Below are 24,876 nucleotides of genomic sequence, written 5' to 3'. Positions count from 1 at the left end.
CTCTGGAGGAATGGGATATGGCTATGGTATCTTTCAGATGTTGTGGTACAAAGGAGATCAAACTTTAAAGGTGGAAGTGACCACTATGCCAGGAAGCTGACTAGGTTCATTGAATCATGAATGCAACTCATAATGCTGCCTATTTCTCATGAGGATAAGCAGGCATTATAAATACTCACTAATGGTAGTGATTAATTCATAGAGAGCAAAGGAGTGCTTTTGTGGGATATGATGAGTTGGGTATCCCCTAGAGTTCCCTCCAAACACTTCATAAGGGTAGCCTAAACAGCCTTAATGAAGTGTTTGGGGGAACTCTGGGTGTCACTCAACAAAAGCTTAGAGAACTGTAGAGGAGTTCTTATCTAGTGTTTTTTTTTTCAAAGTGTTATTAAATTTTATTCTATGAGAATTCTCATGCAAAAAAGTTTCACCAAATCTTGGCATAAAGAAATGATGTTTACTTTAATATATATATATATACACTTTGATTTGTGCATATGTTTGTTTAACATTGATTTGCTCTAGAGTAGTAGGGCCCTTTTTTTGTTGTTCATTGTCTACTAGCTAGCATTTTTTTGTTCCTTCCATTAAAGGGTCCTTTGGAGAAGAAGAGGATAATGGTGGCGGTGGTGGTGGTGGTGATAAGTTCAATTTATGTATCCTCTCTTTCACATCTAAAACTATGTTTTTTCATCTTATTTTTTTCTTTTATTAAGAGACCACTATATATATATACACATACACTTAGATTTGTTCATGTATTTGTATGATATGTTATGAAGTAGAAGAAGAACAAGAAGAAGTAAGTTATCTTTTACCATTTTGTTCCTAGCTAGCTACTGTATTAATCTTTAGGAGAAATCATTCAACAATATGTACTATATATATTAACATTGATCTTTCTCAATAATGATATATTCAATGATGGGGTAGTTGTTGATTTGATCACCAAATTAATCTCAACACAGGTTAATGGAATACAACAATACTAAATGTTCCATGTCTCTTCACTGATGTTTGTATTTCTTCTACTTGCTCCCCTTTTGTTTCAAAGGGTCTTTCTAAAGAATAATAAGAAGAGTAACTTTAGTTATGCTCTTTTTCACAAGTGATACTATTCATTATTTGCTGAGAAAACATAAACATCTATCTTTTTATATGGTTAACATTTTTCTTATTTGAAGTCTTAAATTGAAGTAGGATCTTGAGGGTATGTGTATGAGAAAATGGCAGGGGGTCAATGAAGCATCATGAAGGATAAAAGAACAAGAAATTACTTCAAACTTGTTGAATATTTTATGAAGTGGTGCAAAGGAGAACTTTGTTTGTAAATGGAAATCAATGGGTGCATAATTTCTATCAAGAATTCAAGATTAAAATATTAAATGCAATATTCTTCTTCTTATTATTCTTCTTTTTCTTTTTGTTTGTAGTTTTAAAATTTGTGCAATTAATTCTCAATTGGAGGCTAGCTTTTACAAGTGACATGTGATACTGAAACCTTATCCAAATAATGTGCAGGCTTTACAGCTTTTTCTTCTTTATTTCTGCTGGATTTGCTTTATAGCTTGTTTAATTTAATGCAACTATATGATAAAAGATCTTATAAAAATTTCTTAACAAAAGAATAATTCTCCTCCTCTTCTTCTTCCTCCTCCTCCTCCTTTTTTCATGTATCAAAGGGGCACAGCACATATATACTTTGAAAGAAGATAAAAGATCAGTGTTTTAAATCTTAAAAAAATGAAGTCTAGTTTTAAATGTAAAGGAAAGGACATGTGAACTTTTCATGATCAACTCTCCCTTCTCTTGTTCTTCTTCCTCTTCTGAATGGAATTAATTAGACCTAGAACTAGAAGACTAGCACCCGAATGAACAGTACATATTTATAATCTATCTCCATGACAACTACTACTTAGCCCAATGGTAGTCATCTACACTGGGTGAGTAGTAAAGGCGTAGGGTCTAAAACCCTCGATATGCATGAGCACTGTTACAGCAATATAGAAGTATTATTCATGTGTTGTTTTAAGGTCCAAGTATAGTTTACAGTATTGTTTCTGTTAAGTCTATTGAATTGGATTGGCATTATATAATAAGCCAAGTAGTGATATGGCAAGAGGAAGGTGACGTGGCATATGAAGACTCATCAAAGGAAGAGGTGACTAGGATGATGATGTGGCAAAAGACTAATGAAGCTTCAAGGAATATGAAGATCGAGGTGGAGATTTTATTTCGAAGATTTTCCACTCTATAAAGTCATGTGATGTTAAACTATTTTTGGAAAGTGCATCAAGTCTAAAGTCATGTGATGTTAAACTATTTTTGGAAAGTGTATCAAGTCTAAAGGATCTCTTCAAGAAAGACAAGTTTTATTTAAAATATGTTTATCTATCCTTGGTAAAATCCGGGATGATAAATCATATCTTTGATAGAGCTCCTTTTTAAAAAGATCTATTTTAAAGAGGGAGAGGAATATCCTATCATTAACAAGAAGAGAAGATCATGGAGATTGTGTGGAACTTAGTAAGAGCTATTTGAAGACACAAATTAAAGAAGACAAGAACATGTTTAGTTTAGTGTGAAGGTATTTAAAGACACAAACTAAGTTTAGTTTAGTGTGAAGGTATTTAAAGACACAAACTAAATAAGGTAAGGACAAGCCAAGGAGATTATCAAGACCATATTTAGCAACACAAATTGAAGGAAGATCCAAGAGCTATCTATGGGCGAAACTATTCAAGGAGGCTAATCATGTGTGGAGATTGTTTGAAGATTGCAAGAGATATGATTAGAGATTTGAAGATCCAAGCATGGATGATTAGAGATCATGCTTGAAGATATTAAAGGCTAAACTTGAATGAAGATGAGATCAAGTTTAGTAACAATATTTCCATGAGTCAAACGAAGATCATTTGGGAAGATCAAACTTGGGTCAAGTTTAGAAAGAAGATCGAGAGATCTTTGGTGACCATCTTTGGTGAGATGGTTGCGTGTGCCTTGGTGGGCACGTCCCTCGGGAGAGGGAGACCTACTGAAGTGACGAGAGGAAGGAAGCAGCTGCAGCTGCAGGCAGGAGGAGCTCGGGTCGAGTCAACTGCTACGAGGCGGACTGAAGGAACCGGGAGGTTGAAGGTCGCAGATTCGGGTGCATCTGGCTAGAACTCAGTCATGTTCTATAAAGTGGGCCGTGTTTGAACATCTAACTTTGGAAGATGTCCAAGTTAGGAAGCCACGGAAAATTCTAAAAGAGGTAACTTTATTAGACGTCGGTGCGTCTATATAAGAGATCCTGCTTGACGATTTAGGATGAGCCAACTAGTGAGAGACTCTTCTGTGAGAGTTGAGTGAGTGGCCGTCGGGCAATCTAGAGAAAATACTCTTTGTGTTGAGAGAGTGATGCACTCCTTGTTCTTAAACCTCTTTTAGTGGATTGTTTCTCTGGGCATGGCCCCCCAGATGTAGGCAAGGTTGTGCCAAACTGGGTTACCAATTTTCTTGTCTCCTTTCTCTTGTTTTGATTGTGTATTTATGTTTAATCCTTGAGTGAGTTTTTGAGTGACTTAGCACATCACACCACCCACCGGAACCATCAGTTTCAAATGAGTTCAGCTGGTCTCCTGTAGACAATGTTGTATCCCTCGATCTCCTCCAGGGTTGCATAACAAGGAAAAATAGTTACCCCGGTTTAATTTATGAAATCTTCTAGGACTAATAAGGTAGGACTTTCATCGGCCCATGTAACATTTAGCTAGGTTAATAGATTGGTGTAAATATCAAAATGATCCCTCTATTTTTCGTTTTCCACCTTTTTAGTCCCTCTAATATAAAATCCGCCCTTTTGGTCTTTGTATTTGCACATTTTCGTCCTTTAGTTGTAAAATCCGCCCTTTTGGTCCTCATATTTATAATTTTTCATCCTTTTTGGTCCCTCCAATTCATCAACTGTAAAGACAAAAAGGGCAGATCCATCAATTAAAGGGACCAAAAAGATAAATATGTGAAAATACGAGGAACAAAAAGGCAGATTTTATATTAGAGGGACTAAAAGGGCGGAAAACGCAAAATAAAGGGACTATTTTGATATTTTGACCTAATAAATTCTTAGGTAGTTGATAAACTATTGTAATTGGTGTATCATCGTACATGATTGTCCCTTTACAACCCCTTAATGGGCCAACATTTGTCACCTTTGTCAATATATGTATATACGTCAATTACGGATGTTCGTTCTAAAATGTCTGCAGCTGGGGAAAAGTAAGTGATAGAGAGAGATAGAGATAAATGGGTAGATGAACAATGTTAGTAACAGTGTCAAAATGATGTACTTACTTAAGAAACGGGTAGTTGGGTGATTGGTTGGTCTTTTATAAATTCTCTGCAAGGGTGCTAGTCGAAATCTGGTTGGAAGGTAGGATCACTATTCACATGGAGAGATGTTTGACAGCCGTTGGATTTCACGAACGTCCGTAATTAAATTCTACGGACATTTTTAGAAGGTGCGGCATATATATATGTGTGTGTGAATTTATTTAAGTTGAGCTTCTAATAGCATTTGCCTTATTTTGATAATAATAATAATAACTATGCATTCTCCCCGTATTCGCATCGGAGTTTTACGTATATAAATAAGTGCAATTAAATTTTTTTCAATTATTAATATCATCAGTAATATAAATAAAAACATAAATGTAATAAAAATTTTAAATTTGTTTTTTTTAAACACTCTGTGAGCATATTATATATCATAAGTATGTATAAATAATTTGAAAAAAGTAGATTTAAAAAACTTTTGGCATAACACTGATTTGGCTTTTTACTACCTGGAAATTAATCTAAATAAGAATATATCAGACAATTGTGATATTTGAAATAAAAAGAACACAACCAAACAACAAATGATTGAAACGATATAATTAAGAAAATATAACAAAACTATGATAAACTAAATAGTAACATTATGAGCACTTATGTGAAAAACAAACCTATACCAAGAAAAGGAATTGCTACTCATCTTCACTAGAATATGGGCAACACCATCATTTAATTTCTTTTATTTTAGATTTTTTATCTTCTTCTACAATTGTCTATTCATTTTCCCATAAACCCAATCTATATCATTTAATAAATACAAAACTATTGATAATTTTAGAAAAAATAAAGCCCATGTTGTAATTTAGTGTAATACCAAATAAATGTCGCTATTTTATTATTTATTTAATTAATTTTTTTGAATTAATAACACAATATTTTTTTATTTTTCATATTTTATGTAACACCAAATAAATGTGGTTTATTCTTTTCTAAGTAAATAATTCCAAATAAATTTAGCAAAGATTTTCAAGTTCCAAAGCCCATCCGTTCCCTGAAGTCTTATTAAATGTTTAATATAAAACTAGCTTAATGCCCATGATGAAATCAATTCCATTAAATCTTACATGTTCATAATGCAAAAGGGAAAATTCTTTAAAAAAGAGTTTAAAATTCTTCCTTCTCCTATGTATTTTTTTTTTTTGCATTTTTTTAATATTTAATATATTAAATATTTTTTTAAACCAAAAAAACTTAAAAAGGAAGGATTTAATATAAACGCAGATTTAATAGCCAGAATGAAATCAATGCCACTTTAAATATATGTAAAAAAAAATTAAAAATCTTCCCTAAAACCCTCTGATCAAAGTACCATCCGTTTCCATTAGAATATCCTATTAATTATTTAATATAAAACTGATGTAATGCCCATGATGAAATCAATACCTATTATGCAATTAAATTTTCAATTATTAATACCATATTTAATATAAATGAAAATATTAAAATTATTCCTTGAATCACTCTTAGATCAGTTTATACATCTACGTTAATAGTAGTATAGATAATATATATATTAACAAATAGGTGATAAGCTCCCCCACTTAAAGGACAAATAGAATTGGATGCACCAGTTACAATGGCTTAATAACCCTCTAGAGATTTATCATGCGGGGTGAACTAACACACGAGGCAATAAAAGCCTGACACGTATACCGAAAATGATATATCATGGATCATAACACCACAATGGTAAATATCTCCTACCATACAACCTTGAATAGGTATGGGTACGTTATAGTACCATAGGCGTGGGGTTTTGAATTTGTGCATGCTCATCCATTGTATAAGTGATTAACCAGTTCACTATGTAGTGGTTCTCCATATTTGTTGTTTATAATCTCTCTTTCATCTGTCATCTCTCTTTGGCAGGTGACGCTATATCACGGCTATTAATCTTCGACCATGTTTTTTTATTGGTGTTATATTTTGTTTTTTGTTTTTTAATTCTTTATTGTTGCCATTTTGATATTTGCGGCATTGCTATTAATTGTATTGCTTATTTGTTTCTGATGTAATTTATTGGGATAATTAATAGAGTCTTATATGTTTAATTTTCTTAAGGTGTTATTTGGTTGGTAGTAAGTAGGTGCAAGTAGATATAATTTAAGTACTTTTACATGTAAAACGAATAAAAAAGATGTTTGGTTTGATGTAAAAAGCAATTTCTATGCAAAAGGTTTCACAACAAAGTACACATTTTGCTATATTTTCACTTACAGCCAATTTGATCGCAAGTGAGAATATAGTAAAAAGCAATAGTTAAAATCACCACTCTCTTTACTTTTATAGCACTATTCTCCCTTTCTCTTTACTTTTGCTTTACAGAAGCCTTCATTGTCACCGGTGGTTCGTGTTTCGGACCCTGACCACCGTCACCTCCTTGTCCAAGCTTACACCACTCCTGAAAAACCTAGCAACGTTTACTTCGCCTTTTTCTCTATGATCTTTGGATTTCCATCTCGATCGCTTGATCAGGAACGCCTTCTACGCCTCTGAATTGGTAATTGGAGCTTCCTTGTTGAATCCGAGGTAAACTATCATTTTTTTATTCCTGATGCTGATTTGAAGATTTTACCTTGATTTGGTGGAACATTTGATCTTTTGGATTGGATGCTTGTGGTTTGTTCTATTGTTTTTATGATTAGAATCTTTGTTTGTTTGGTGATTTATAGTGCTAATTATGAATGAAATTGCTACATTTGTGGATTTTGAGCGTCTTTGAGTGGTGTCCAATCCATGACTGTTTGGATAATTCTTCATTTTTGTTCAAGTGATTATTGGCGTGTTGTGTTTTATGTGGTCCATCAAACAATGAAATAACTTGTGCTTATGAATATTAATTTCTGCAACTCTTACATTTCCTTTGGTTTTTTTATTTTTTTATTTATTTATTGGGAAGTATGATTGTGATGTTAAATAAAACATGTTCTTTTGAATTGGTTTGTTGCTTGGCTGTGCATGTTGAGTTTGGGCTGTGGGTAATTGCTTGTGCTTGTGTTAATGAGGATGCATGATTTCATTGCCTGCAAGTTTTGGGTTAGACATTGCCATACAAATAGGACCACATCCTTGACATAACCTCCAGCAATCAAAGTTATAAATAGGACCACATCCTTAGCATAGCCTCCAGCAATCAAAGTTACACTCTAGAGCCAACCCATTTTTGAATGGATATGTATTAGAAGCAGAGGCTAGGGGTAACATTTATAAAAAGAATATATTCTAATCCCCTAGTCAATAACAAGATTAATAGTGAATGTTGAATGTCAAAAGAATGTAGTAACGTTGAATGGTACTAATGAGTAATGTATGTGGTAACCAGGTTAATAGTGAATGTTGAATGTTTTGTTTGAATGAATTTTGATGTTATTTAATTATTATTAATTTAATAATGTGGTATAAAATATATTATTTATTATTTAAATAAAAAATATTTTTAAGATTAATAAAAATAATTAATATTTTTATTTGAATAAATATCTTATTAAATTTAATTATTAGTTTAAATTAATTTTAATAAAGAGTATTAGATAATTAGATGTAATAATAGATAATGGGGTAATCTCACCATCACACTTACATGATGACTATATTCTTTCACTTGCATCAAACCAAACAAATAAAAAATAATTAAAGCATTCCATATTAAAGCAAATCAAACAACATTGATGTAAATTAAAATACAGTATTTTCACTTACACTATAACCGAACTTACATATAATTTAAATTACAGACAACCTAACAACACCTAAAAAAGCAAAAAGAAAGGGAAGAATTTTTTTTTATTTCAAAATAAATTCAAAAAAATCAATGCCTAAAAAAAAGTGACAGATCAAGCAAGTACAACTTAATCACAAAATTTTTATTTTTACAATTATCACTCATATTCGATACTCAAATAAACCACCAACCATTGATAGTTAATTAAAGTAATTAAAAGGGGGCGTTTGAATCATGGATTGAGGGCTTGGGAATGGGAATCTCATTCCCCAAGCCCTTGTTTGGTAACCAGGAAAGGCATGGGTTACCTCCATGCATGAAAAAAAGATTACTCACAGGCATCCTATTCCACCCAAAAATAGGGAGAGAAGTATGCCTTAGTTATAAAATTACTAATTTACCCCTAGCATATATAATTACATATTTATATATTTAGCTTTACTTATTAAATAATTTAATTAAATTATTTTGAGAAATTAAAATTAAAATCAATAAATGAAATTAACTTAATTAAACATATTTAATGATATTAACTAATTTAAATAAATATATAATAGTTAAATAAATTATTAAGATTAATTATATAATTATAATATATTAAAATATATATTTATATTATAAATAATTAATAATAAATAATGTTAAATATTTATCATTAAACATAATCAATTATTTTATATAATATCATACAATTTACCTACAAGGGTATTGATGTAATTTTACTACATCCTATTTTTTTACTTTTTCTATTTCTAATCTTTATTCCTTCAATCCAAACACATTATTCTCAATCCTCTTATTTCTATTAACATTTCTCTCCTTTTGCCAACGACCTTCGGGTCTATTGGTACACGGGTCACCGATAGAGCTCTCAGTGCCCACGTGAGCACGACCCCGTCCCCACTTGTTCCACCGAGGTTTGTGCACGTCCCTGAGCCTCTAGTGGGTTCGCCCCGTTTCTCTTCCAAAAAAAAAACATTTCTCTCTTTTTTCTATTCTTTCTCTATTTTTATTCCTATTCCGTAATCCAAACGGAGTAAGTCTAATGACTTTTGATTTAGGGGCTGTTTGGTTACCTACAACTAGCTGTAATGTAACTGATTTTACATGTAAAAGGCTGTTTGGTTTGCTGTGAAATCAGTTTTACATGTAAACACTTTTGCAGTTTTGTGTACTTTTGCTGCATTTCAACTTACAGCAAAATTTGCTGTAAGTTGAAATGCAACAAAACATTTGGGCTAAAATCATCATTCTTCACTCTCCAAATTATGCATTAAAAGAAAATGGAAACTTACATGTAATCAATTGTTAATATAATTAAACTTATACTTATTTATATTTTATTAAATTTATTTTTGTATTTAAAATATACCAATTTGTATTTAATTTTAATTAAATAAATATTTTTTTATATAAAATTAAAGAATTTTATATATTTTTAATTTAATAAAATTATTATTAAGTTAATTAATTAATTAATTTACATTAGTGTTAAGAGTAGATGGGGAGAGTTAAATTAATTATTTAGAGTTAGTGTTTAATTATTTAAGTTTCTTATTATTATCTGGCTTAGTTATTTGAGTTTCTGATTATTATTTTTAAATGTAATAAATACTTTATTAAATCATTTAATTAATTTAAAAATTAAATTAAATTAAATCAATTATTTTAGTTTAAATTATTTTTTAAAATACATTAAATAATTAATAATAATACAGTATATTGGGGGTAATCTCACCCCCTCTACTTATATGGTGATCATATCTTATAACTTATATCAAATCAAACAAATTAAAAGTAATGCAGCATTTTCAGTTACAGCAAACTAAACAGCAGTGATGTAAATAAAAATGCAGCATTTTCACTTACACTGTAATTTCACTTACAGACAACCAAACAGCCCTTTAGTGAATGGATTTGGGCACTAAAAACAAAGAGGGAACGAGTATTGAAACAAAGAAAAGCAATGGCCTTTGTGCACTTTGGCTGCACTTCTTGTTCTCTTTCCTTCCCCGATCCTCGCCGTCTCCATCACTCCCCCTTCCCTCCCACTCTCTCCCACCACCCCAATCCCAATCCCATCTCCATCAGCCATTTCCCCTCCCAATCCCTCACCAAAACCATGGCTTTGAATATCTCTTCCTCTGATTCTCAAACCACACGCAAAGAGGAGATCAATCTCTCTTCTTCTGATCTCCTTCCTGATTTGATCTATGAGGCTCTTGTTTGGAGTTCCCTTCATGGCCTTGTCGTTGGGGATAAGAGCATCCAGGTATCTTTCGAATTTTTTGTTTTTAGTGTTCATTGTCAGATGCTGATATTGAGAAGTTTTTTATGGTTGTTTCAGAGATCGGGTACTGTTCCTGGGGTGGGACTCGTCCATGCACCCTTTGCTTTATTGCCTATGTCGTTCCCCAAAGGTCTGTGGAGACAGGCGTGTGAATTGGCTCCCATTTTCAATGAGCTCGTGGATCGTGTCAGTTTGGATGGCAAGTTCTTGCAGGAGTCATTGTCCAGGTAGTTCGTTTTTCAGATTGCGCGTTTGTTTGGAACTTCGATTGGGGAAAAGCAGAGGAGAAGAAGATAATATTAAAAAGACAATTTGGTTTTTGATTCTTCTTCTTCTTCATCCTCTTCTTTTTCTACTTTTGTGCGCTTTTTTTTGCAATAAAGTTAACTTTTCTTTCACTTTTGCTCTCATGAATTTCAATTTCTTGAGTTTCTCTAAGTCCAAACGCAGGAAAGTTATCACCTTTAGTAAGGTTGAATGGTTTTTTTATAGAATTTCCTTGTAATTTTCCTCTTAATTTTCTTCCATGGCTTTGTAGTTCAAAAGAATATTATATGTTTAGTGTATCTTCCATTATGATTTTGTTCTGATGGTTGCGTGAATGCTTGAAAAAGCTCACTGCTTCTCTTCTGCCTTCTCTTTTGCTTTTCTTATTGATGTAGAACAAAGAAGGTTGATGCTTTTACTGCCAGACTCTTAGACATTCATTCAAAGATGCTCGAAATGAATAAGACAGAGGTGATTTGGGCCCGTCCTTTTATTTTTGTTAAACCTCTTTTCAATTAACTAGTTATTTTGGCTCTTGTGATAATTAGGGGAAGGAAAGGGAGAATAGTTGGCTTGTTATTCCCTTCATTTAAATTTTTTCACTTTCAATCATATTGTAGTGTTACTAATTTACTGCATACTTTTATGATTGCATCAGGATATTCGTTTGGGCTTGCACCGGTCGGATTACATGTTGGATTCTGAAACTGGACTGCTTTACCAAATAGAGCTGAACACTATTTCATCTTCATTTCCTGGCCTCAGTTGTCTTGTTGGTGATCTTCATAGGTACTTGTATCAATCATTTATTTGATTCTCTCATCAAAATGTCAATTTGTTTGTTTACTTTTTTATGATTTACCTGTTAAGCACACCTAAAAAGAAGAACAAAATGATAGTGTAAAAGCATTAACATGCATGTGAGCTAGATGCTTTCTTACTGGCTCCTTCTAAAGACCATGTTAATATTTTGTCTAGTTCCTGATTCGTAGGCCTGGCCTTTCTTTGGTGGTGAGGTGATAATTTGGCTTTATTATTGTACCCTATTTGTTGTTTCTACTATATTGCAAAACCCTTCATGATCTGTAAAGCACCAACTTAAAAGCATAATTTTACATTATTTCTCTATTCGCACATTCCACCAACCAGAGCTACTTGTGCGTAGCTTGCTTTTTTGCACCTTGCAAGCCTCATGGTTCTAACTTTACTGATATCAGATGACTATTAATAGCTATTAGAACCTACAGATTTTTTTAGATTTTTTATTTTTATTTTATTTTACTTTTTTTTGGGTTCCTAGCTGATTAACCATGGTTTAATACTGTATATATATTGTCACTTTAGGAATTACTTTCTTGAATATGTTGCGTGGTAATGAGATATTTTTATTCCTAGAATGTTAGTGCAGGATGTCTTAGTTTTTTTTTTATTTTGAGGAAGTGCCTTCCTGATTTGTGCAGGAATTTACTTAGCCACCATGGGAAGCACCTAGGGTTAGATTCAAGAAGAGTTCCTGGAAACATGGCTGTTAGTCGATTTGCAGAGGCCTTGGCTAAAGCATGGAAGGAGTACAACAATCCTAGGTTTGAAAACCATATATTTTTGGTTTTTTGGATCTCAAGTTGATAATCATGTGCATCCAAATGAGTTGCTTTTTTTGCCTTTTGTGTTTTCCCAGTGCTGTTGTTTTGGTTGTTGTTCAACCTGAAGAACGTAATATGTACGACCAACATTGGCTGTGTGCTGTACTGAGGGAGATATATCCTTTATTGTAGAATGAGATATTTCCGTTTGTGCATTCATATTTGCAATGACAATAACTCTAGCAATTAGGAAAACAACCGAATAAAATAGTATAGCTCTTGTAATTTAATATTAGCTTGGTAAGGTTGCACATGTTAATGCCAAATGGTGATCTCTCTCCTTCTGGCATGTATTGCTTAAGGAAATGGTGCAAATTGCAGCCTAAACAGGCTTTAGGTCAGTGGAATCCATGTAATTCTTTGAACATACGTAGCTTGGTGGTTTCGATGTTAATTTCTTAACTTTCTAGCACGCATGATGTGGCAACCATTCGCAAAACTTTGTCAGAGATTGATGCGGAAGGGCAAGTTCTTCCTAATGGATCACTTGTCATGTATGTAGCTCTGTTCCTTGTAGTATTTTATTTATAATTTATATATTTGGAATTGGAATGACATTTATTCTTGTTATTTTCTCGTTGCCAGTTAAATTCCTTTAAACATTAGACTATTGATATTTTCCATAGCTAACAACCACCATTTAGAGGCTTATACGTGCAGAGGTGGCCAAGCAGTTGCAGTTGTTTATTTTAGAGCTGGTTATTCACCAAACGATTATCCTTCAGAATCAGTAAGAAATTGCAATCCTTGTGACTTCATTAATGCTACATGTGTCTTCATTTTTAGTAACAAATTAACGACCGGGCATTTTCATGATACTTTCTTTCCTATTTAACTAGGAATGGAGAGCAAGGCTTATGATGGAACAATCTGTGGCAATTAAGTGCCCCTCTATATCTTACCATTTAGTGGGCACAAAGAAGATCCAGCAAGAATTAGCAAAACCCAATGTCCTTGAAAGGTAACAAATCCCCTCTGCTCTTTCTTTCTGTGTTTGTTTTACTGAGTTTTTTTTGCAAAAAGAAAAGAAAAAAAGAAAAAAATGATTCTGTTCTGCTCATTGTTCAGGTTTCTTGAAAATAAAGATGATATTGCAAAATTACAGAAATCCTTCGCCGGTTTGTGGAGTCTTGATAACTCAGACATTGTCGAAAGTGCCATGGAGAGACCTGAATTATATGTTCTCAAACCCCAAAGAGAAGGGGGAGGTATTTTTATTCGATCTCTTCTCATGGTTATTTTCCTTTTCTTCTGTCTCTCTTGCCTAATGCTCAACGCTTGTAAGCACCATCTTAATCTAGGGAACAATATTTACGGTGATGATGTGCGGGAAACTTTGATTAAACTAAAAAATGAAGGCGGAGATGATTATGCTGCGTACATTTTAATGCAACGGATTTTTCCCAAGGCTGCTCTTGCTTATCTAGTTCGAGACGGTATTTGTCATCAAGACAATGCTATTTCAGAGCTCGGTGTTTATGGAGCTTATCTCAGGTAAAGCATTCTCTCGTCCATGATTTTGTATCGATAGTGTCACTAGACTGAAACATATAAAAACTAAACATGAATTTCATTGTAGGAACAAAGATAATGTGATCATGAATGATCAGTGTGGTTACTTGATGCGAACCAAAGTTTCGTCTTCGAACGAGGGTGGTGTTGCAGCAGGCTTTGCAGTTCTTGACAGTATTTATCTAACCTAATGGTGCCATTTTTCTTCCCCCACTTGAGGTAACCTTCAAAAGAACAAATGTATCTTTCATTGAATGTGCATTATGATGTGTTTGATTTAAGAATATGAGCGGATTGAAAAAGAATAATAAGATTGTTAACTATTGGCATTTCCCTTCCATCATTGGCTTACAAAATGAAGCAACCACAAATGAACAACCCCTAAAAAATATGTAATATAAATAGAAAAAGAATCAAGACCCTTTGAATTCTTTTTTTTTTCATCATTTCTCCTTATCAAACTACTTAGTTTTGTTATTTATATGTCTGTTTTCTTGCTTGTTTGTGGTCTGTTTTAATTTATATAAATATATATATCTCATCCCTGATTAAAAGCAAGTTTTGTTTCTCCTCCTCACCTTGACAATTTCAAATGATCAATGCCAACAACTACTTGGGGAGATCTAGATGAGCACATACAAACACCACCATTTCTCTTTGATTTGCTTCTCTTCTTTAATTCCATCTCTCTCTCTTCTCTCTCTCTCCCATTCAACCTACCTCTTTCCAATGAAGCAGGACTAGTGTCCTCTCCTCTATAACCTCACATGCTGTGCTCTATCTGTGTCTCTCTTTCTCATTCTTCAAGGAACACTGATGAAGACTTATAGAGATCATAAGGAGCCCAGAGATGATCAACAGCACAAGGTTTCCTAGAATCCAACCTCAGCCATGGCTTCCCTTTCCCACTCCAATGAAGAAGACTTATAGGACCAGGATGAAGGTGCCTGCACTTCCCTTCCATGTTATCCCCACCAAGTCCATGCTGGTTCCATCTATGATCAACGGCCTTGATTTCTCCAGCAAGGACTAATAGAAAAGGTGGCAAAGATCCAAGATGATATATCCTCTTATGCTTTTGCACCACCATCCACTCTTCCATTCTCTTTGTATACTCCCCTTCCCTCCATTTCTTCACGTCCATAACCATCACTCCTGTGTTGAAGTAGCACGGCCGTCTCCCCTTGAAAGTCCCGGCCAGCTCCGGGTCCGACCAGAAGCTCTCAGTGAAGTACTTGGTGAAGTTAGCATGGCAATATTCCGGCGCCGCCACCACCTTGTCCCCAAGCTCCACCTCCCAGAGCTGCCTCACGTCGTCGACAACGATCACATCTGAATCTAAATAGATCACACGGCGCACGTCCGCCGGCAACATGTCGGCCAAGTAGAAACGGGCATAGTTGAGTGGTTGATCTAGAGCTTGCCGGATGGAACGTGAGATCTTGCCGCGCACACGGCGTGACTCGAAGCGATGCACTCTGAAGTCTAAGTAAGGGAAGGTGGAGCGAATGCTGGAAAGGATCTCGGGCTCTGGCCGGGCGGCGAGGAAGTGGAACCGGACGCTCTCCGGGCAGGAGGTGTGCTGTAGCATGGAGAGCACGGCGGCCATGGTGCCACGGAGGTAGTTGGCATCGAGTGTCATGACTATGTCGACGTGGCCGGAGGGTGGGCAGTCATCGGCGTTGCGGAATGCCGGGGCTTCACGGAACTTGGGGACGGCTGGGGATGATGATGGTTTGCGGATGATATCGATGCGGATAGCGGAGACGAGGAGGATGAAGGAGAAGAAGGTCAGGAGGCCAAAAGGAGAGGATGGAGAAGAGGCCATCCTGCCTTAATGGAAGGGAGAGGGGATGGTACTGTTGTGTGTCTTAGGGATGAAGGAGAAGGGAAGCCATTGGAGGACTGGTTGGGAGGAGGTTTAGGACACGTTTGTAGGTGTTGCATGGCCAACTTTTGGTGGCTGGTAGACTTGTGAGGGAGAGATTGAAACTCGGAGAGAAAGAGGCTTTTTTTCTCTTTCTTTGGTTTTTTTTTTTCTTTATTTGACCATGTTGACTATTGACCTCACATTTTACGTGGAACTTGCATGCAAGGAGCATAATATCCATGCAAAAATATTTTCTTGAAATTTTTTTAAAGTTTTTTTTTTCTTTTAATTTTATTTCAAAATGCATTGGTGAGGAGTAGTAGGGTTGGGTTGGTTTGGGTTGGGTTGTGACCCGCTTCCAACTTACATTGTTGTTGGGGCACTAGTAAAAAAATTAAAGGTATAGTGGGCAAGTGACTGATGTGTTTTTTTTCCAGTCAGTGTCCCACTTAAAAAAAAAAAAAGGCATATAACTAAGAGTTGAGAAAGACAAACCAAAACTATCAAGTGAAAACCAAAAAGTTCCACTTCTTTTGTTTTTTGGTTTTAGGAATAAGAAAAAAGAAAAAAGAGCTGAAAGCAAAGACAAAAGGAGACTAGATAGAAAGAATGGAACATTCAACTCCCCTCCTCCATGCAAAGTATCCATCAAGCGTGACAAACCTAAGTGGAAAGCAGTTGAGTGGAGTGCTAGCTATATCATGGTGCTCCCACCCATCCACATGATCCATATGCTCTCTTTCATCTCCTCCTCCTCCTCCTCCTCCTCCTCCATCTTCATCCTCATTTTTCTATGTCAATTATATCCATCTAAATTTTTGCAATTCCACCATGCACCATCATCATCTCCTCTCTCATTTTAATTTGTTCCCTCTATCCATAAAAAGCAATGCATGCATACATGCCCCACTCTACTTCCGGCGACTTATAAAAGTTTGATAACTCACCGTCCCAACTCCGGGGAAGCCTTCCGCCACCCTACTCCGGCAGCTCATCCCAAGTGGCTTCAGTGCATCCGTCACCGCCTTCCATACTATTCCATCATTGTCCGACGTCTGCATGCACACTGACACTGATATGCTCCCCGGCCGGAACACCCTCGCCGCCCTCCTTATCATGTCGGTGATCTCCTCCTCCGCGCCGGCAGCTCTCACGACACACTCAAAGCTTGCGTAGCTGTACCCATCCTCCGGCGTGACATGAATAGTTGAATACCGGTCACGGTCGAGGCCATTCATGGAATAACCACAAGGCTCAAAAGCAAAATCACAGATGATAGCTCTGGGGTTTATACCATCAATCCCTGATAACTCTGTCATCTCCTTCCCTGCTTCATGCCCTGTGGCTTCACACTCTCCTTTCCGTCTATAAAACCGTTTAGCCAACACGCGATCAAGCTCAGTCATGCATACCTCAACGGTGAGTTCGCCGGCCGGCGGAGCCGCCGCCATGCAAAGATCAGTGGCGGTGTAAACATGCCAAGAATGTGAAGTCTTGGAAGGAAGAACACGAGCTTTTCGATAACATAGGGTGGTCGGCAAGGTTTGTTCCAAGAAGAGGACTTCTTCGGTGAAACTAGTGTGAGGGAATGGCTGAGCTTTGGGGAAGATGAAGCTGCCACGAGTGTAACGACAGTGATGAAGATGGAGATTCATGAAGGCAGTGTGGTTGAGAAGACAAGTGATGGATTTGAGGAGTTGAGTGGTGCCACAAGTTTTGATGATTATCTTTTGCGGATAGATGAAGAGGCTTGATTCGGAGAGGACGTAAGAGTCGAAGTGGAGATTGCTGGCGGCGGAGACGATGCTACACTGGACGGCATCAAGGACTTGTTGGATTGCATCAATGGGAAGAAGGCGAAGACCGAGAGGGTCATCACCGGAGAAGTGAAGCTCTAAACGCTTCTCAAAGCCTTCAAAGCCAGAGAGAGCCATTTTGGAAAGTAATTAAGAGGTGGGAAGGAGTGGGGATAGGAGGGGAATTTATAGAGGTTTGTGGAAATGGAGGATAAGAGATGGAGGGATGAATGGAAGTGGCATGCGTGTGAGGCAACCAAGAATAATGATTGTAGGCATAATGAGGTTAATGGTGAATGGTGATTATATATTTTTGAAAGAGAAGGTGAGAAAGAGAGAGATCTGGATGAGTTGGGGGAACAAGATATTCTGATATTCTTGAGAGCAAAACGGGAGGATAGGATTGGATAGGAACAGGTGGGCTAATGTAATTGGATTGTGTTCCAGAGAGTGTTGGTGTTTGTTTATTCACTGGAGTTGGAAGTGCCCAAGCTGGACAGCAGAGTAACATACATAGACTAGTAGTGTGTTTTGTTTATATCTCTTCTGAGTTCTGACTGGGAATTAGAGAGGGAGGACTAGGACAATGGGGTTAATTAGGAGCTTTTACAGCTGTTGGATTATCATGGAGCATGAATCCTATGGACCAGAATGGACTAGGAGACTACACCTGCATGAGAGAAACTGATAACCCACCTTCTAATAAGATAATACACAATAATGCAAAAAGTGTGTGTGTGTGTGTGTGTGTTTTTTTAAATCTATTTTTATTAATTGGACAACCCAGATAGATTCTCTAAACCAGTTTTTAAATATGGTGCTTCTTTTTGTAACACTGAGCAGCATATCCAAATCTTAATCAAAAGTCTCAATGCATCATTTATATCTTTCTTCTAAGTTCATCCTTTCAAATAATTATACCCTCCATCTCCCCTTCTCTTTCTCTCCGGCCCTCTTTTCTTAATCATGACTTTCTCTTCTCACATGCTAGCTTGATCGAGTTACATGCACACCATTAAATTTCTAGTATTATATTAATCCCAACTGATCAAAATGCTCATTTTTACTGCTGTGATATAACAATAATATATATATATATATATATAATGAACAAAAAAAAGAAAAAGAAAAGAGGGTCCAGTGAGTGGGTAGGGAGCCGGCAAGGCGAGCACAGCACTCATTGTGTGGTGCCCTGAGAGGATAACACATGCCGGGATGGGAGGAGTGGGGCCGGGGAAACAGCACTTAATAGAGAAACAAGGGAAGGGGCATAGAGCCGCCACACAAGGCACAGCGAGCACGCGCGCACTGAGACGCATACGAGCACAACGCGAGAGCACTAGCGCAGCGCACTTTCAGTATGCGCGCGCGCATGGGAACGAGGGCGCACACGCTGTGGGACCCCTCTCCCCCTCTCCCTCCCAAATTAACATCCCCCCCCAATCCCCCATCACGGATGATGATCCATGTACGAGCCTGTACAAGGACTGCCCGCGCTGTACTTTAGCCTCCTCTGCTCATCAACCCAGTGCGGCTCTCGCATGCGTGTGCTCTCTAAGGAACCGACCTTGCAGCTTCTTCTTGCTTCTTCTTCTTCTAATTTCTATTCCTATTTCTTTTTTTACAACATCACAGTGTTTTGTTTCATCATGACTGTTAAAAACTCACAGACCAAGTACACTGAACTTCTGGAAAAAAAAAATTTAAACTCCATGTTTACTATAGTTATCAAAATTTACAAATATATATATATATATATAAAAAAAATAATAAAGGATGGGAAATGAGATGAGAAATGGTGGTCATGATTTGATGGTCCAGTGGTGTGTTGGAGAGTGAGAAGGGGAAAAATGATCCTCTAGGACTTGGGGCACGAACAATGATAACCCGTGCGACCAAATCTCTCGATGGCCACGCGAGCTCGGAGTCGGAGAGAGAGGGTTGGCACTTGGCACTGTGCCCCGGGCGCATGATTGGGCAAGTGTGCGCGAGCGCGGGCTCTCGATCGAGATGAATATTAATCGGTCTCATGATGCGCATCAGTGCCCGAGCACGCACCGAGTCACGAATTCGGGTTGTGATTGGGCGAGCACTGAGCTATGAGGAACCCACTGTTCTCATGTCTTCTCATTGCTCAACACCTACCTTCCTTTGCACTGCCCAATCATCATTGCCTTTGCCTCTCCCTTCTTCTTCTTCTTCTTCTCTTACACAGTTATACCCTTACCTTCCGTGAAACAAAAAGGTATTTATTTTAATTATAGATCAATAAGTGATTGGATTAAAACTAATTAATTTATAATGTGAATAAACAATTTGTTAGAAAATATCCACAAATATAGAGTTAATATCTCATTACTCTACATAAAAAATTGATATTAAAAAATCAAGAAATTGTTGACTCTGTCGAGATGCGATTGTCTTTAAAATTTAAAAAGAAATGTATATATATTGAATATAAAAGTATATGAAAAGGATGAGAATACTAAAGGACAACACCGGTTCAGTACAAGCAACGACGGTATTGTCAAAATTTCAAGTACTTTTTAGTAATTATCTCCAAATTAAAAAATAAGAGGAAAAAAATAAGAACAATAGGACAATTGAGGAAGCATGAGCAGGGCCCTCTTTTAAACAGTTTGTAGTTTTCTTAATTGAGAAAACCATATAAATGTTCTCTCTTCACGTGTTATCATGTTTTCTTCTGTGCTGAGCGTAATGTTAAAATTTAATGAGAACTTGGAGATTAAATTTAAAAAAAAATGCATAATTTATATCATCACATCATATGCATTACATCACACATGTACACAGTCCCCAAGTTTGCAAATCTGATTTCCCAACCATAATAATCAGAAACAAAAGCATGTGAGTTCATGGGGTGTGGGATGGACTGTAATAACATTTTAGTAATAGATAATCAGAAACAAAGCATTCATGTGATAGATGGGTCCATGCATAAGGCCTATTTGAGACTTCCAAGAGATTGTCCTTATTTCCTCCACTTTGTGATGCCTTGGTACTGTCAGGCGTGGATACCTGTAAGCATGGATGCCATCATGTTTCCCCTGCTCCAGACTCAAAGCCTGTTCTTTGTTTATGCAAAGAACCTTTTTGCTGTTTTTAGTCCCCACATCATCTTGCTTTTTCTGTTTTTTTTCCCTTTTCTTTCCTTGTCTAGGTTGTGTTCTAGGCTTTATCTGGCCAGGGAAAAAAAAGACCAAAGGCTACAAGGAATGACTTGTGTCATCATGCAGTTTTTGAAGCTCTCTTTGGGTTAATAACTTCATCACTAATTGCTTACAATGCCAGATTAATCATGTGTGCTGATGAGTTTTTTGAATTTAAACATTGTTTTGTGTTTTAAGGAACCAAGTTTTGGCCTCTTTAGTTTATATATTCAGCTACTCTCCATTCGGCCATTGGATGCCAAAAATACATTAATGAACCAACCACCTTTACTTGCCTGAAAAGATATACATTCCTTGTTTTGTGACCGATGTTTCAGCATAGATTAACAATTTGGCACGGAGATCATGGTATTGGGAATCTTTGATCAATATACGCAATTGAATTCTTCAGTCAAATTACTACAAACCACAATGTATTTAATTAAACAGAAAGAAAAAAAAATACAAATTGTCAAAAGTCAATTTCAGAATGCAATCTGTTATCTATAATTCATGCATCTAACATTTGCATTCGTCAATGTCATCGCTTGATGAAGAATTCTGGAGGTCATCAAAGAAACCGCTGAGGCAACCGGCACAATCCTCATTCCAGCTGCCTCTCTGGGCGGTGGCACGCCATTGCTGATCAGCAATCATCTCCGGAGAAAGCCCCCATTGCACAAGCTCCTCCGTCGAGTGGTGTATTGCAAGGCTATAATCTCCACTGGGGCCGAGTTGCATCACCCGGAACTCACAGTTTCCTGGGTTATTTAGCCTCTCAAATTGGTCTACTGTCCACTTGAACCACTTCATGAGGAACACCCGAATGGTCAGCCCATGCGACACGATCACAAGGTTGATGTCACAGCTATCATCCTGACCCAACCTCTTCAAGTCTATGTCCCTCCATAAGGACTCCATGAAGCCTGAAATTTCAAATTCAATCTTTACTGTCAATCATTCTCGCTATAACAAACTACCAAGAATACTTTTTGTGATTCCAAGGAAAAGATTTTTCTAGTGCATCGTACATGACTGAAGTTAAAAATGGTTTGTCGCAATTGGCAGAAGATGACATGAGAAGGCAGTTCAATCATTAATATGGATAGTAAAAAATATGACTTTGTATGCATGTTTTATAAGAGTGTAATTTAGATAGATAACTGAAAATTGTACTGCATGCAGCACCCTATCATCTGATTCATGCTTGTTTTTCTGTGTGAAATAGTGTTAAGAGAAAGAGAAGAAGAGAGGAAGAGACAGAATTATTACTTGCGACACGATCAAAGACATCAGCGGCAGACTCGCCTTCAGGAAAGCGGAAGAAGAAGCGACCAAAGCGCTCTCTGCTCTCCTTGATCACCAGCATCCTTTCCTCAACCTGAAAGTTGCCGAAATCCTGCTCTCTGACTCTGCACTCCTCTCGCACACCAATGATCCTCCTCTTAGAGAATGAGCGCCCAATTTCCCTCAATGTGGATCTTGTCCGTTCGTACGGTGATACATAGAAGTACATCTTCCAATCATCGGCTTGTCCACCCTTTGATACTGCTTCCTTGATTTGTTGCCCTGCAGCACGAGCCTGCTCAAGACCAAGTAGTGTGAGCGGAATCCGGTGGTCAGGGGTTGTTGTATATGCCGACATGCTGAGGTTCCCCTGGCTCTCTCCATGCCTGACCAAAATAATTCTCTTAGGGAGCTTCCTATGAAGCAACTGATGCCTGTTCATCTCTTCCTCCCACTTATGCTCCATTGCATTGCTCTGTTATCCTTCCTGCTTATGCTTTTATCTTTCCTTTATCTTGAATTGCAAGGATGGAGGTTTCTTCTAGTTGAAGAGATGCATCTATTTCCTCTTTATAGCAGTTGTACAACGAGTTGATAATGTTTGAAAAACAGCCAACTCATGTGGGACTATGAATGGCATCTTTTCTAGCCTACCTTGACCATTTAAGCATTCACACATGTAAACAACATCTCCAGCCTCCAGGCCAGTTCAACCTTTCTAGATTGCTTTCTTTGCGGCCCAGGCCTAACACAAGGAAATATGGGTTTGAAGATTGTCAACAGAAAATAAATTAGATTAAAGCAGTGCATTTAGACCAAAAAGATAAGGATTCCAAGGTAGATAGCCAAAGGATACAAAAGGAATGCATTCAAAGTCTAAAACCAATAAATAAGGAAAAAAAAAAAGAACTTTGTCAAGATGGAAAACAAACATGTAACAGTTCTTTCCATTCGTTATAAGCAAGCATCGCAAGTGTGAGCATCACTGATCATGATATGGGAACCAATATGGAAACTTTTCAATGTTTAATGAACAACTGGGACATTATCATTGAATTCTTTGTGCTACATGTCCCAGTACACCCATTAAGCATGAGAAGGTGTGGGAAGCCCCATGATATCAAGCAGTACATTGCCATTAGACAGAAACTACTGCCCAAAAAGTGCATATACACATAGTTGGGGGACCAAAAGTAGCCATCTACGGATCTCATCATAAAGAGACATGTTATTCCCCAAAACAAGGCACTTGATTTCAAAAGGTGAAATAAATTGAAACGGGCTAAATTGAATGATGACTGATATGATTTTCAGTTCTTGGATGATAACTGATAAGTGGAATAAATTTGGAATTGATGATGTATAGCGATTGTAACAAAAAACCTCATCCAAAAGCATGCTAAGCCCTGGAAATATTTGTTTCTAATAGCAGAGACAGAAGAAGATTACATGTCTTCAATCTAATAGGAAGAACCTGAGCTGTACTCAGATTACAAAAGCACCTCTGAAACATCTCTGTAGGAGATTCAAAAATCTAATGACGGTTCCAAATAGAATAAGATCCACAGAAGCAGTGGATTTAGAAGTGTGAAAAAGGAAAAATATAAATTCTAGTAACAAATTGCATAAAACAATGGACAAATTTTATCTTTATTCAAATAAGAAGTACTTAGGGAAATCCTTGTCCAGTGGTATGTTCATAACTAATAAGAAGGCACACTGACTTGATCAGTTTATTAGGAAAAAAAATAGACCATAAAACTCCAACCACTTGGCTACTTATCTATATAATATGCATAAAAATAAGATTCACATGACATTGTTCTCTTTAGTTGTTTATATGCCAGATGATAGTAAGACTGGTCAAGCATCATATGCCCCAAAAGTTAGGAAACATAGAAGTGTTTCCATTCCATCATGATCTTCTTCTCTAGTCTTAAACCCTTGCTTTGTTCTGTGATCTTCCTTCCCTAGTGAAACCGTGAAAACATTACATGATCCCAAAAACCAAGCCAACAAAATTCCTTCTCAGAAGTGATAGTTGAGTCATTTCACAAGGACAATGATAGAAACCATCCACGAGAAAGCGAAAGAAAAACATTCAATCAATTAGTTGCATTTTTGGGCACATGGAATCTGCTAACTATAAAAATATCAACTTTCTGAGTGAAATTTTCTTCAATTTCATGAACCCCCGTGACAAAAGGAATACCTAGTCTATGCAATTGCATTTTTCGGCTCACTGAACCAACAAACTATAAAAATCCTGACTTTATGAATGAAAATTTCTTCTCTTTTATCCTACATCGAGCCAGGAGTCAAATCATACTCCATTAACCACACTCTGAGCAGAACAACTATTCACAACCAAAACACATACACAAAAACAATTTACTTAAAATCACAAACAAACCCTGGTTTATGCATTACATTTTTCAGCACAATAAATAATTTAAAAAAAAAAAACTAGTAAAAATCCTAACTTTATGAATAATTTTTCATCTATTTTCTTCTACATCAAAACAGAAGTGAGATCTTAGTCCATTAACTGCACTATTTGGGCAGAACGCCCATCCACAATCGGTGAAATAAATGAAGCGAATCCGGAAAGCAACAACAATGTATTCCAAATCACAAACAAACAGACTAGATGGCAGATAAGCCAATTGTTTCAGAACAAAAGGAACAGTGAAGAACCATACCAATCAATCAAGCAGGAAATCTTCCAAACCCTAGACAACAATCGCTAGACATCCAGAGAGAAATCCAGAGCACGATGCTTCGACTCCTCGGTTTAACAAATGGGAGGAGTATCACCGAGTAGTCGCACTCACGCTTTGAATCTCGGAAACTTGATCACGTTCGTTAATGGCCGTCCAAATTTAAGATCTACATATTTTTGAATAAAATTATATTTTGATCCCTGTGATTTGCACTCAATTGGCA

At 36.6% G+C, this 24,876-nt stretch overlaps 4 protein-coding genes across 4 annotated transcripts; 1 reads left to right on the top strand and 3 right to left on the bottom strand.

Annotated features, from left to right (window-relative positions):
- Positions 1 to 10,040: 10,040 nt before the first annotated feature.
- Positions 10,041 to 14,147, top strand: LOC120250218 (glutathione synthetase, chloroplastic). The gene is made up of 12 exons (XM_039259011.1): positions 10,041 to 10,367; positions 10,443 to 10,612; positions 11,048 to 11,123; positions 11,311 to 11,441; positions 12,113 to 12,235; positions 12,331 to 12,411; positions 12,709 to 12,789; positions 12,956 to 13,025; positions 13,135 to 13,256; positions 13,364 to 13,503; positions 13,597 to 13,789; positions 13,875 to 14,147. The coding sequence occupies exons 1-12, from the start codon at positions 10,062 to 10,064 to the stop codon at positions 13,996 to 13,998; spliced, it is 1,617 nt and encodes a 538-aa protein (XP_039114945.1). The 5' UTR covers positions 10,041 to 10,061; the 3' UTR covers positions 13,999 to 14,147.
- A 144-nt stretch (positions 14,148 to 14,291) lies between these two features.
- Positions 14,292 to 15,817, bottom strand: LOC120249553 (probable galacturonosyltransferase-like 4). Its single transcript, XM_039258107.1, has one exon. It carries the CDS (start codon positions 15,633 to 15,635, stop codon positions 14,604 to 14,606), a length of 1,032 nt encoding a protein of 343 aa, XP_039114041.1. The 5' UTR covers positions 15,636 to 15,817; the 3' UTR covers positions 14,292 to 14,603.
- Positions 15,818 to 16,178: 361 nt separating this feature from the next.
- Positions 16,179 to 18,296, bottom strand: LOC120249554 (S-adenosylmethionine decarboxylase proenzyme 4). Its single transcript, XM_039258108.1, has one exon. The coding sequence runs from the start codon at positions 17,609 to 17,611 to the stop codon at positions 16,589 to 16,591; it is 1,023 nt and encodes a 340-aa protein (XP_039114042.1). The 5' UTR covers positions 17,612 to 18,296; the 3' UTR covers positions 16,179 to 16,588.
- A 2,714-nt stretch (positions 18,297 to 21,010) lies between these two features.
- On the bottom strand, positions 21,011 to 24,745 carry LOC120249555 (phosphoglycerate mutase-like protein AT74). Its single transcript, XM_039258109.1, has 3 exons — positions 24,633 to 24,745; positions 21,916 to 22,675; positions 21,011 to 21,569 (listed from the first exon to the last, which is right to left on the bottom strand). Exons 2-3 carry the CDS (start codon positions 22,394 to 22,396, stop codon positions 21,163 to 21,165), a joined length of 888 nt encoding a protein of 295 aa, XP_039114043.1. The 5' UTR covers positions 22,397 to 22,675; positions 24,633 to 24,745; the 3' UTR covers positions 21,011 to 21,162.
- Positions 24,746 to 24,876: the final 131 nt, after the last annotated feature.

The sequence above is a fragment of the Dioscorea cayenensis genome, chromosome 19 (assembly GCF_009730915.1).
Source record: "Dioscorea cayenensis subsp. rotundata cultivar TDr96_F1 chromosome 19, TDr96_F1_v2_PseudoChromosome.rev07_lg8_w22 25.fasta, whole genome shotgun sequence".
Taxonomy (NCBI): Eukaryota; Viridiplantae; Streptophyta; class Magnoliopsida; order Dioscoreales; family Dioscoreaceae; genus Dioscorea; species Dioscorea cayenensis.
This window is presented reverse-complemented; position numbering and strand designations above follow the sequence as displayed.